The sequence below is a fragment of the Phaseolus vulgaris genome, chromosome 3 (assembly GCF_051622355.1).
Source record: "Phaseolus vulgaris cultivar YP4 chromosome 3, ASM5162235v1, whole genome shotgun sequence".
NCBI classification, from domain to species: domain Eukaryota; kingdom Viridiplantae; phylum Streptophyta; class Magnoliopsida; order Fabales; family Fabaceae; genus Phaseolus; species Phaseolus vulgaris.
In genome coordinates, this window is record NC_143500.1 from 17,173,219 (window position 1) to 17,188,109 (window position 14,891).

Consider the following 14,891-nt stretch of genomic DNA (forward strand, 5'->3'; position numbering starts at 1 on the left):
TTGCGAAATTCCACTTCTATCATATCGTCACTATCAGTATCATGATAAAAACTAGGTCAATTTCATGCTTATAAATAAGAGGATGGTTAGAGTTCCTTAATTTGTTCACTCAGCCCAAGCAAATACTATACAAGGATTTGCTACTATTTCTCAACTCAACTCCTTTCTGTCTTAAATTCTTTGTAGCCTTACAATCCATTAATCTAGGGTTTGGCAGAAGAGCAAACTTAACACCCAATTAAGATCCTATCAGGTTGATATGAAGAAGAGACTGAATTACAAGTTATTGAAAACAAGTCTGCAGTTTGTTTTATCAGTGTGTGTGTTTTCTTTCTTTGTATGCTACTCTTCTGGCTTTTCCATACTCATGCTCACTCGCACTCTTCAAAGAAAATACATGTTTATCATCTGTAATGCCATCCTTGCTCTTCTAGCCATTCAAGTAGAATTTCAAGCTTCCACGATCGGAACCAAGGCACAAGTTTCTGAAGGAGCTTTTCTTACGATTGAAGAACAGGAATTTGAAGAAGCGAAAATGCAAGAAGAATATTCTGAACAAGTATCAGCAGCTGAACATGACACAGACGCGTTGTTTATTGCAGAAGAAGATGATGAATTAGGTACTGATACAACAATGGAAACAAAGGAAGATGAACTAGAAAATACAGATGAATTGAATAGAAAGTTCGAAGAGTTTATAAGGAAAATGAAGGAGGAGATGAGGAATGAAGCTGAAGGACAACTAATTGAAGTGTAGTAGATGCATGAATTTGCATATTATTATTATGTTGATTTCTATTTGTATGCTAACATGGCTTCTTTCATTTTCAATTTGATAAGGTCTGTCATGCAGTTTTCGGCTACTGTATGTTTTTTCTTTTCCAAAAACGTTGCATTCCCTTCTAAAAAAAGTAGTTACCAATGAATTGAAATTAAGTACATTGAATATGTGAATTGAAGATGAATGTGATTCAATATGTTAACAAGGGGACAGATTGATTCCAGATTGATATGTGAAGTCACTCACTAAGTTTATAGCAGAATACTAGATTCTAGAGCGTATACATTAATTCCGAACATGAAGATATATGGAACACTCTACACAGAACCACAATTCATGAGGTTCACACAAATCCTTAAGTAGGGTTAAATATTAATACAAACATCTTAAAACTAAACAAAGAGTTTCACTGGTTATCACTAATTCTTTGTTTCCATTAGGAGTGAATTTGAAAAGAAATAGTGCGGAAACTGAAAGGAAGGTTGATGGAAGTTTTTCGGTGATTTACTAGATATAATAAATTTATATAAATATCCTCTCAAATATTTGATTCTATTTGTGAAGAAAGAAAATTGAAACCTTTTTACCTAATTTTTTATTTATTAATTTGTGAGTTTTTTTTGCAATTTTTTCGTTTCTGAAAATCCGTGTTTGAAACAAACGGATCATAAATATGTTTATAAATTAGTAAATTTCATACTTATTTTTGTATAAGTATAAATATTTTTCTTTCGCCACTTTATATTTCTTAAAATTTTAAAATTATCCATTATTTTATTCATATTTTTTTATTTTGAAAATAACTTTCAGATTGAATATGTTTATTTAAAAAAAATATTTTGAATTATAAGAATTCAGAAATTATTATCCTTTTTAAAAAAATTACATTTCAAATTAAGTTTACGGTTTAGAAAAAATATATTATAAATTTTATAGTCTACGATATATTTCTTAAAAAAAATTCAGATTCTAAAATTCAAAAAATATTTTAAAAATACTTTTCAAATTCTATAATTAAATATATATTTTTAAATTCAAAAATTACATTTTAAATTCTATAATCTAAATTATATAAAAACCAATTTTAGAGACAAAAAATAATTACCATAGTAACTAAATTAGGGATCTAGACACTAAAATTTAATTTCTAAATTAGTTTTTATTATTATTAAATAATTTCTAAATTGATAGAAATTATTTACATTCTAAATAATTTATATATTGACAACAATTATTTACAAAGATTTTAACTACCAATTATTTATATTCTAATTTTAGGAGCAAAACCTTGGTACTAATTAGATACCAATTTAGAAACTATTTAACAATAGAAACTAATTTAAAAAGAAATAAAAAATTAATCTATAAAATAATTTTTAATTTAATTCATATAATAACTGTTTATTTTTAAGTTTTAAAATTAATTTTTATTTAATAATTTGTTTTATAGTGTACAAGAAGAATACGATTAAATATTTTAATTTTCATTTACTATCAATATAATATAAAATCTTCTTACATTATCAACTAATTATATACAATTTTAATTATTCATTATTCAATAAGTTAATAAACTTTATGTATATAATAATTATCATGCTTCTCAGAAAAATATAATTTAAATTGAATCAGTATAATAAAAATATATTATTAATAAATTTATCTATTGAATAAAATTAAATTTGATGTTTTCAAATGAAATTTCGAATTTAAATATTATTAATACTTTCAGGATACACATATTATAAATCCCACTCTTCAAATTTATTAGATTAATTTTTAAAAGACAAAATTATCATATAATAAAAAAATTAAATTAAAGTACTATGTTTATTAAAATCTGTAGTTTTTAACATAAACAGTTAAATAAATCTACTAAATTAAAAATTATTTTAAAAAATAAATAGATCTTTTAATTATTTAATTATTTTCTTTCTCTCTAAATATTTTTTTTTAATTTTTTAAAAGTGAATTGTAAAAAAAATAAAAATAAATAGATTATTAACTTTAAATGTAAACGATTTAACTTTTTTTTTTTTTTATAAAGTTTTCGTGTTAGGCATCACTATGCAACTTGACATCTCAGCTAAGCTGACACCTCAAGTAACAACAATCATCTGCCATCACATGAAAAAAATATTATTAAAAAAAGAAAAAAGAAAGAAAATACAAAAATATGGGGGGACTAGACCAAAACTCATATGTTAACACAAACGATACATAGGTAGATTATACCTATTCATAAAGAATTCTAAGAACAGACTAGCTGGGAGTCTATTATACGAATGAAAAGATTCTCTATGAATAAATCCTAAATTAGCCAACTTATCAGCACACACATTCCCTTCACGAAAAATGAGTTACCCTAAACCTGATTGTCCCACAAAAATTAAGACAAGTATTCCATCGATTCTGAAGCATTCACGGAACATTAGTCCTAGCAGTAAACGCAACACAAACCAAGGCAGAATCACATTCAAGCCAGACATTAGTAAGTCCCATTTTTTGAGCTTCCTCCATAGCATGTATAACTCCATAAAACTCAGCAACCAAAGCAGTTTGAACTTCAAGAAACGCTGAAAAAGCACCAATAAATTCTCCCATACTCCCACGAAAAATACCTCCACAAGTAGCAAGACCAGGATACCCCCTAGCAACCCCATCAGTATTAATTTTGACCCAGCCTGGTGAAGGAAATTCCCATCTAATAGGAAGAGGACGAAGAACTTTACCACTACGAGTCTTAATACCGAAAAACTTAATTACGTTGAAGTCCAACATATCATTCTTCATTGAAGCTTTAGACGAATTTCCCACTAGACAAGTTAAATCTTTAATTATCGAAATAGCCTTAGAAACCCCAATCTTATCCTGAAATCTAGCATAATTCCTCATACGCCATATCATCCATATAGAAAAGGTTATCACCGCAAGCTTAATCAATTTAACCAAAGGACTACCATCACTCTTAATAAAAGAAAGTAGATCATCCTTATTAGAGAAATGAGAAGTAAGAAAAATTTGTCGTACCCAACTCCAAATATGCAATGCGTTAGAACATTCAAAAAATAGATGTTGAATAGATTCCTCTTGCTTTTCACAAAGCGAACACATAGAACATATATGCAAACCCTTATTCTGAATATGTTGATCTGTAGGAAGTCGCCCATGAAAATTTTTCCAGAGTACTAGAGTTTTGGAAGGCGGAATAGATGAAGACCAAATGAATTTACCCCAACCACCTGGAACTCCTGGTTCCAAGAAAAAAGTCCTAGCCGATTTAAGAGTGAAACGACCAGACTCATTTAGAATCCAATTAGGAATATCCTGTTCCTCTCTAATCATGATATGATTAAAAAAAAAGAGGCATCTGCTGTAAAGAGAAGGGAATATTCCAATCACAACCTGTCCAAAATTGAGAGACTGTATCCGGAATGCTAGCACCATCAGATAACCCTGCAATATTTGCTAAAGAAGTAGTAGAGCACCATTTATCATTCCAGAAATTAATAAAAGAACCTGTACCAACAGTCCAATAAGTATAGTCAAGTATGGTAGAATAAAATTGCTTAATTCCAGGCCAGAGAGAGGAAGATCTATAAACCGTTCGAAATTCATATTTTGATTTAAGAACCCTGGCTTTCAAGAGTAAAGACCAAGGTTTGTCGCTATAAGCAAAGTTCCAAGCAAGCTTAAGAAGATATGCATTATTTTCATGATGAAGATTAATGATATTCAAGCCTCCATCCCCAAGAGGTGAACAAATTTTCCCCCAATTAACGGTAGCAATACCTTTTTTCAGAATATCACCAGTCCAAATAAAATTCCGACACCACTGCTCAACTTGCTTAATAAGTGAAACAGGCCACTTATACATATTAAAACTATAAGCTAGAGATTCAGTAATCACTGTATTGACCAGCTGAATTCGACCCATCATGCTAAGAGATTTACCTTTCCAAGATGCTAGCTTCAATTTAACAAAGAACTTCCAACTTAGAGTGTTAAAAGCTTTATGAATATCAACTTTGTAAGCCACATTACCTCCTCTAACCTTTTTAGAAAGCAGGTTAATAGCTTCAGAAGCAATACCAATGCAATCCTGAATCTGTCTACCCTGCACAAATCCATATTGATTAGGAGAAATGATTCTAGCAGCCACAAGTGCAAGCCTATCCACCAGTATCTTGGAAATAATCTTAAACTTGAAATTAGCAACAACAATTGGCCTGTAATCTTTAATGGAATCAACACCCTGAACCTTTGGAATAAGAGATACCACATTACTATTCATTCCAGGGAGAACCCAGTTTTGTTTAAAAAACTGTTGAACAGCATTGCAAACATCTGTCCCAATAATTTCCCAGCAAGAATGATAGAAAACACCACCAAAACCATCAGGGCCAGGAGCACTATTACCGTTAAGATTAAAAACAGCATTTTTAATTTCAGAGAAATCTGGACACTTAATCAACATCATATTCTCCTCAGAGGAAACCATCGCAGGAATATAAGAACCAATAAAATCTTCCATATTATCAGTATCCAGAACATTAGAAATAGACTCAGCATAAAGATTTTTATAAAAGTCCAAAATATGATCCTCAATGATTTTAGGATCCTCCGTAACCTCATTATCAATCCGTAGACGATGAATCCCACTAGAATTATATCTCCTTTTGACCACCGCATGGAAAAAAGCAGTATTTCGATCTCCATCCTTGAACCATAACATCCTAGCCCTTTCTTTCCAAAACAAATATTGATAGTGAAGAGCATGATCAAGCTCCTCCTTAGCAATCTTTTCTTGACAGAGAAGTCCGTCACTATCAGACAAACTAGCAGTCTCTAAGCTTTTTTGAATACCAAGAAGGATGTCCTGCTTAAGAAGAACTCCATTATGAACATTACCAAAAGAATTTTTATTCCAGTCTCGGAGCTCAAGTTTCAACCTTTTTAACTTATGTTGCAAGATAAACATAGGACAACCAACAACCTGATTAGCCCAAGAATCATGAATAAGCTTTAGACACGAAGTGTCCTGAAGCCACATCGAAAAGAAACGAAAATTGCTAACCTTCCGCAAAGAATTACTAGCAAGACTAGCAAGAATAGGGGAATGATCAGAACAATTTTTAACAAGAACCTGATAAGAACAAGATTCCCATTCATCCAGACACACTCCATTACATAAAGCCCTATCCAATCTTCTGTGAATTCTATGCAACCCTCTCCTTCCGTTACACCAAGTATAACAAGATCCAGTAAAAGGCATACAAGAAAGATCATTAGTATTAATCCAGTCCAGGAATTCATTACAAGAAACCTGATTAGGAGCCACCCCCCCTTTACAGTCATCCGCCGAGAGCACAGCATTAAAATCTCCCAGAATACACCAAGGCCCTGTGAAGAAACTAAGATCCCTCCATAAAAATCGTCTAGACAAGTATGTGGTAGCACCATAAACACCTACAAAGCTAAAACTCTTATCCTCCATACGACAAGTTACAGAGATAAATTGATCATTAACCAAGAAATTTTGGACAAGATTAGGAACCGACAAACACCAAAGCTTAGCAACTTTATTAACAATAGGAGACGTAGCCACCAAATGCATATTAACAGATTTGAAAAGGACGTCGAAAGCATTAGTGTACGACATCATGGGTTCAGCAAGAAAAACCAGGAGAGGTTTATGTAGGTTAAGTAAACTAAGCAACATCTCCACAGTTTTGTGGTTCCCCAATCCTCTGACATTCCAAAAAAATGAAGAGACCTTCATTGCGACGTTGTAGAGAGAACTGCCTTAGCAGTTTTCCTGGATTTACCAGTCCCCTTAGGTGGTCTCCCTAGTTTTCTTTTAGTGCGAACTGTTTCCTCTCCATTATCACTGTCATCCTCCTCCATGTCATTAGAGTCAGTCCAAAATTTTGAAACAACCTGATTTTCAATATGATCAGAATTAATTCCAACAATGGTAGGCGGAATAGTTGACGCTCCAATATGAGAATCAACTCCCACATCTGTAGTTTCCAAACCATCAAGAGAAGAAAAGTGATTTTGAAGGACCAACGATATTGCTTTAACATCCCCAAGATATTTAGCCTTTCGAGGGGAGGGATGAGGCGACTGAGATGGTACAGTCACAATAGCAGAGACCTCCACATTAGGAACTGGAGCATTAGTATCCGCATGTGATTTAACCCTCTGAGGAGAGGTAGTACGCAACGGAGATGGTACAATCACAGGAACAGATACCTCCACATGATGATCATCAATAAAAGTTGTTGAATTTGACTTTGAGTCCTTAGCTTCCATAACAGCAAGTGAGTCCAAAGTGGGAGTGGACAACCCCTGCTTGGGTGAGGACCTATCATGATCTGAAGCATCCTCAAGAGGAGGTATATCTGCAAAAACATCCTCCCCTCCACCTGTTTCATCAACTTTCAACTTATCAATGAGGCCTTCCACGAGTTTTGTCTCCGGATCTTTTTTCGTATATTCTTTACGTTGTTTAGGAATCACGACCCTCCCTTGGTCCCGTTCATCAGAAGATGCCTTCTGAGAAGGTTTATGTTGAGGCCCAAGAACACGACCCTGGTCATGGATCACCCGACACTGAGCAAGCTCGTGCCCAATCATCTTACAATGAGAGCAAAAAGGAGGGAGCCATTCATATTCCACACCAGCTACAAAAGCAAAGTCTGGACGTTCAACCAAAAGTTGATCGGAGAGAGGGGACAGTAGATCAATATCCACCAACACTCTAGCAAACATACCCCTATTCTTTCTCATAGTATGCTCATCCAAAGACAAAGGAGTACCAAGGCCTCTAACGATGGAATATATTGTATTTGGTTTCCAATACTCCAAAGGCAAATGGTAGATTCTAACCCATGTCTGAGTTTTGGTATTCTTCATGGTAGCTGGGACAAAGTCTTTTGTCCAGGCAAACAATCTCAATAAACCAGGAGATAACTTGAGGGAACCCATTCCGAGGGCCCATCTCATGTCTTCTATAGAAGCGAACTCAAACTCATAGAAACCCTTTCCAAGAGGAATTGCTTTCCATGGTCCAAGAGCTTTCCACACCGGCTGCAACTTTTTAGTTAAATCCAGGTGTGTGAGAGGTTTATCCCCCTTAGATAGAATAACCCGACCATGGAGATGGGTTTTGCAATCCTCAAGACCAGCCAAGTAATCTGCCTCATCAATCTGGACAGCAATCATGTCACCCTTAATACAAGGGGTAGGTAGTTGGGACAAAGGAATATCACATGTATTTCCCAAAGCCTGAGCAAAAGTCTTCCTTTGACCGGACATGGAATATACTTTATTATCAGGACAGACTTTTCGATCGATCAAACAAGTCCATGGAATGAGGAAACCCGCAGAGCCCTCCACCATTTTAAAAGGCTAACAAGTTGCCGCCAAAAACTTCCGCAAAACCCTAAAACCCCCAAATCTTCAAATTAGGGTTTTGCTGGCGGTGCTTGGAGCTCCGTCAATTGAAGTTTCATTTCAACCAATCACCTTTGTGCTGGACTGCGAAGGTGTTGATCGGAATTAAGGCTGGGGCGGTGAGGTTTCGATTTGAGGAATTAGGGCACCACTTTTTCACATTCTCGGTGGAGAGAACCAGCACAGCGCACGATGGGTGGACCAGCTGCGACACGCGACGGGACAACCGCAAAAGGACGAACCACTCGCAGGTGGCTGCAGCGACACGGCGAGGCGCACGACGCACGTATTCCTTCTTCGTATTCTTTTCTCCGAGAAAATATTGTTTTATCTTCCTATTATCTCATTTGCTCTTATTATGAGTTGTAAACGATTTAACTTCAACATGTTAGAATAAAATATTTATAAAAGATTGATAAGTTTTAAAAATGTATTAGAATAAAGTTAAAAATATTGTGTCTGTAATAAAAATAATGAAGTTCAAGAGTTAATTAGAACAAAATAAAGTTAAAAAATATTTGTATATTTTTATTTTTTTATTTTTTTATTTTTTTATCAGCAATAAATTAATAGAATAAAAAGAGACACTTAAGGGGTGTCTCAACCCTTATACACAAGGCCTTCATAGTTTAAACAAACAGCAATACAAAGCAGAGTTAAGGGATCACTTAACACTAGAAAACATAAACTATAAAGGCTTCCCAAACCAGAAAAAATATTTGTATATGGTTTCACAATCCATAAGATTGAAGTTTAAAGTATCTATTTGTAAAAAGAAAACAAAATTTAGAATTATTAAATACTCATTTCTTTTTGAAAAAAAAATTATTTTAGAATGACACACATATTTATTAATCATAAGATCAATAACATCATCTCTTCCATAAATGAGTAATCTAAAAATTGAGGAATAGTTTAAAAAAACAACTATGTAATAAGCCATAAAACATGTTTGGGATTAGCTTCTCTTCGAATATGCACAAAAGAATATTTGTGAAATGTATTCTTCATTTAAGGTGTTTTATGGTTTTAAAATGTCCATTTGGAAGTATGAGAGACATTATTGGCTATTTTTAATGAATTCTGAATTTCCTTAAATGGTACTGAAAAATAGAATTGTTCATTTCGGTTAATCTATCAGAATTTGAATAACTGTGATCATCAGTCTCTTTCCTGAACAAGATCTACTTCTCAGGTAGCTAAAAGTTAATCATCAGTTATGATCATATTTTTGTGCTTATTTGCCTTTAAACTATTTGATTTCCCTAATGTTAACGTGCACGGACCTAGAAAGATAATTCCATGTGCTGTCAAATAATTTTTCAAGAAGGGAAAAGAAAAATTACATAAACAAGTACTTTTGTGTGGTTTGTGAATTAGTCCAAATGAAGGTATTGGTTTCTCAATAATACTCCTTTTGACTGATTTATATAGCCTGAAGGAGGAGGAAGAACCTTCATTTCTGCACCTTGAATTGTGGTGAATGCCATCAACTAATTGTAGCAGCACAAGAGAGTTTTAATATTCATTGTATGTCTTTATGGAGTTACTTCTGTTCTGGGAACACTATTTTTTTTTTCCAAAGATTTGCAAACAATTCAAACGGTCATGAAACAATATCAAAACTACAAACAAACTATTAGGTGATTGGAGAGGAAGGAAAACAATGAAGTTACTATATAGATAATTAAAAATTTGAATAACCTTTTCAACTTTTCAGGTGGCCTGGTAACATATGAAGTTTTTTCAGCAAGCTGATGGGTGGAGATGAGGCTCGAGAATCATTGCTTTCAGAACATTCCAATGAGAAAAATGACCTTGACAGGAGAAAGCCTAGTGGTAATGGTTCGGAGAAGGAGATCAACCTCAAAGGAAAAAATGATGAGCAAAAGGCTTTGCATCCTCAATGTATAGATGCAAAATCACAAGCAGAATTCAATTTCAAGGCAGTCTTCTTATGGTTAGCTGCATACCTAGGGGGAGGAACTATTTGCTTCCTTCTCACAGATCATGAGATAAAGGGCATAAAAACCAATGGGTTTCTTGATGCCATTTACTTCTGTGTTGTAACAATGACAACAGTTGGATATGGAGATCTTGTGCCAGATAGCCAAGTGTCAAAACTTCTTGCTTGCATTTACGTCTTCACTGGAATGGCTCTTGTAGGGCTAATTCTTAGCAAGGCAGCAGATTATATTGTTGAAAAGCAGGAACTCAACCTAGTTAAAACCTTATTCAAGGGTGCAAATTTTGGTTCACAAGAGCTTTCCAAAGAGGTTGAAACCAACAAAGCTAAATACAAATTCATCCTGACAGCATCCATCTTTTTGGTGCTTATGATTGTGGGGACTATTTTTCTTTATTTTATTGAAAATCTAGATTTTGTTGATGCCCTTTATTGTGTTTGTTCCACAGTCACCACTTTAGGTTATGGGGATAAGAGCTTTTCCACTACGGTTGGTCGTGCTTTTGCTGTGTTCTGGATATTGAGCAGCACCATTTGCTTAGCTCAGTCTTTTGCTTATCTTGCTGAACTTTATACTGAAAAAAGACAGAGATCCCTGGCAAAAATGGTTCTTGCACGAAAATTGTCACTCCTTGATCTTGAGGCAGCTGATCTCGATGGAGATCATGTAGTCAGGTAAGTAGAACAAGTACTCTTGGTAATGAAAAAAAAGTAATTGTATGCTATAAGGATTCTTCTTCTCTCTATCATTTGCACCAAGAGATGTAGTAAGTTCATATCTGTAACATCCATTTCTAGCATTGATAGATTGCACCAATATTTAGCTTATTATAAGTAATTAAATGCTCACGTTCAATATTTTTGGTTTTTGTAGTGCTACAGAGTTCGTTTTGTATAAGTTGAAAGAAATGGGAAAGATCAGCCAAGAGGATATTTTAGTTGTTATGGATATTTTTAGACAACTAGATTTTGATCAATCAGGAACCCTGACAGAAGCGGATCTCAGATAACTCTAACTCAAGAGTGAGATGAATTATTGAAATTTAATTGTCTCTGTTAAAGTTTATCGGTTTAAATAAGAAGCGAGATTGAACACAAGATGATTATCATAATTAAGTGAAACCAGGTGAACAGACTCCAAAGCATTGTGTTATATGGAAATACTTTTTTGATTATGAAGGTGATCGAGACATGTAGTTTTGACGAGGACATGAAGAAACATTCTAAGGAAACAGTTACCTAAAGCCAAGGAAAGACAAGACCCAACAACCTCAAAAAGCATGACTAAAGCTAGCAAATGTATTAGAAAAATAGTAAATACTTTTGTAGAAATCTCTATTTAGTGTTTTGTGGGAATAACCCTTTGTTTGGACATAATTATAGCCTCTAGGATGTTTGGCTATGACTTTACTCACTTTACTATTTTAAGTGTTTGGATACATGTAGGAAAGAAGAGCACTTTACCTACCTGTCAATTATAAAGAGTTCATATGTAATTTTACCACAACTTTTAAGTAAATCAAATAAAACTACAAAAGATACTAAAACTAATGCTAACAAGAAGTTGTTTTCTTTGTTGCTCCAAGTTAATGTTAGTTCAGAATTATATACATTTCAGTATTTCAGCCAAAGCATCCATGAGAAGTTCATACTGCTCATTCATCGTACATGATTGATACAATAGTCACTTTCCCTGAATCTAGATACAGAGAACAAGTTATCAATGATAATTGTTTTGGACATAAAAGGATTCTACCTTAGGAAAACAAAGCTTGAAATTTGACACCCTCTATTTACTTTAGAAGTTTCGAGCCTCTTCAGTGTGTTCTGGCACGCCTGTTACATAATCCAAGAGTCCTTCACCAGCCTTTTCACCATGTCCATGATCTTCAGTTGAGAATTTGGAAACCCCTCCAAAAGCTATTATTGCAGCCAAGAAGATTGTAGTGGAAGCAAACAAAGGCCAAAAATACGCCAGAATGGTCATAATTCGTGGTGCTGCATATAACATGAAGGATAAGGACAGTGAAAATGCTATGGCTATGGTGATATGGTATTTATACTGCACAAGCATTTTTGTAACATCCATGGCCCCTTAAACGAATGCAGTCAATCCAAAGGGAGAGAGAATTGAGGGATAGAGGGAATAAGAGTATGGTTATAGTTCCAATCCATTAATGAGTTTGTTGTTTATATTCTCAAGAGATTCTGAGAGCTTGCTTGTCCCATCTGCCACTTATTCTTCTAAAAGCCAAGATGCTTCTTCAACTGTCCTCTCAAGAATAAAGTAGGCTGCCATGGTAAACATTTACACAACATAATTTTAGACATTCCAAGTCACCTAAATATATAGAACCAGTTGAATTCAAAAATATTTATCTCAATAACCATATACTCAGATATAAAGTTTTTAGGCCTGTGACATTAAAACAAACTAATAGTTTTCGGTATTCATACTTTGCCAACTTCCTTAAAAGGTCAGTTTGGAATTACAAATGTTGGGTTTCAATTAAAAATTATGAATGCAATCTGAGTGAACAGGAAACACATAGATTCTTGTTATGCTTTATGGAGATGTCGTGATGAGGATCAACAAGACAAGAAAACATTAATTATTCAATGAACATTTGAGGATAAACTTATTCTTCCTTTGGGTTAAGGTTTCTTCAAACCACACATGGATACCATCCCTCACGTGACCAACTCCACCCTTGACATCATCTTCATTAAATGAAAGAACCCTGATAAAAGATTTGTTTAATGAGAAACGATTCTTTTTTTTTTCCACCCAAAAAAGGGCTGAAGGCATATCATGAAGATGACGGTTTCTTCCTGCACCTCCATACCTTCTTCTCTCACCTCCATATATTTTCAAATTTCCAAAAATGTCCTTCTATACTATTCCAAATTACGTAATCCGGTAGTCATTTTTCAAATTTATAATTAGCTTCCGGATTACATAATTCGGAAGCCTTTTTTCATATGCATGATTAATTTTTGAATTACATAATCCGGAAGTCTTATTTAGCTTCCGGATTATGTAATCTGGAAGTCTTTTTTCAAATGAGTTTCCGGATTACATAATCCAGAAACTATTATATGGGGGTGACATAAGAAGGATAAAAATATATTTTCATGTTGTGGATGGAGGTGGCAGAAGAAGATATGGAGGTGCAGGAAGAAACAGTCCATGATGATTGAGCACTTTGGGCTTCAGCGATCAACATCCTTAATAAATTGTTTGCATTTAGAAAAACATCAAACTCAGTTTTGTCAGCCTGATTTCTTATTTTGGCTTCTGCTTGATATCCTGCTACTTATGTCGTAGTTGCAATTTTAAGAATTTGCGGAATTGGAAGTGCAAGATATAATTGGCTAGATCAACACAAATCCATCATGTAGCAGTCAAAGAAGCACCAGAATAACTTATTTTTTAGGGTGATGTTCAAAATTGCATTTTTCTAATCAATTAATTTCACTTTGTATTCTTTTTATTAATAAACTATCCCTGCTAATCACACTTTTTTTAATTCAAATCCATACCAGCAGTGGTTCCAGAAATACCCTTTGCTTACGGAATCACTATTTCGAAAACACCTAAAATTGTAAATGGTAATTTTGGTATTTTTGAAGAATGTAGGGGTGCAGGAAGAAAAATATAGAGGTGCAGAAAGAAATTTCCAAAATATTTTCATGAAAAAGATGTGCATGTATATTTATCTAATGACATGTTTTTTTATATTTTTCAAAATTTATTTATAAATGCAACTTCCGTACAACTACTGTTGCCCATAACCATTATTATCATATTTCTAATTCAAATTATTTTTATATTTATAAATAAATTCTTATAGTTAAAACCTATAATATAAATTTATTATCATGTTTTAATAAATGAAAATCCAAGGAAGAGTCCTCTTTGTCTTTCTGAATGTGTCTGACCTTCTTATTGCACAAGATTCGATCTTTGATGATGAGAGTGAGATACTTGTGAAAGATATTCTAATACTGAAGTTATGGTTTGATATAGGGAGAAGACAATAAATATTATTCACCGATGTTTTTGTCTTGGATGTAGTGCATATTTATAAAGTCATAAAATTAGGTAGGTCACAAAGTTAATTTCAGTGTTAAAGTAAGATTTGGTATCTTTGATGATGTTAATTAAGTCATACCGAAAGTTAGTCATTGATTTCCTAAAAATTGTTTTCAATCACGTAATTAGTGAGATATCCAACCACGTACCGTAGAATATTTGGTCAAGTCACCGATTGTTGGTACCAATGGTACATATCATAAATAAAATCTAATAAAATCATATAATTATGTTGAAATACAAGAAATTTAGTTTGATCCTTGATTTTCAATTTAAAATTAAACACTTTAGTTTCGGTGAAATTAAAAAACTTTGATAATTTTTGAATTTTTAGATAATTTTTAAGGGTTGATTAAGCATTGGATAACGCATTTTATTAGACAATAGAAATATTATAATCGAGTAACATAAAATTATTTAGTATTTACAGGGTTTTTTTTTAATCTTGAAACATGTATAGTCGCAGAGGGGCATATATAACTGAAAAATGCATATTATATAAGTATTATAAAAAATTATAACTAAAATAAGTGTTTGTTGAATTTGATAAGAATTAGTCTAAGTAGTTAGGCCACACTATATTCTAT

At 33.4% G+C, this 14,891-nt stretch overlaps 2 protein-coding genes across 2 annotated transcripts; both read left to right on the top strand.

The window, feature by feature from the left end:
• The first annotated feature begins 114 nt into the window (after positions 1-114).
• Positions 115-841, top strand: LOC137839240 (uncharacterized). The gene has a single exon (XM_068648364.2). The coding sequence runs from the start codon at positions 260-262 to the stop codon at positions 755-757; it is 498 nt and encodes a 165-aa protein (XP_068504465.2). The 5' UTR covers positions 115-259; the 3' UTR covers positions 758-841.
• Positions 842-9,972: 9,131 nt separating this feature from the next.
• LOC137806802 (two-pore potassium channel 1) lies at positions 9,973-12,370 on the top strand. The gene has a single exon (XM_090300379.1). The coding sequence runs from the start codon at positions 10,000-10,002 to the stop codon at positions 10,885-10,887; it is 888 nt and encodes a 295-aa protein (XP_090156505.1). The 5' UTR covers positions 9,973-9,999; the 3' UTR covers positions 10,888-12,370.
• Positions 12,371-14,891: the final 2,521 nt, after the last annotated feature.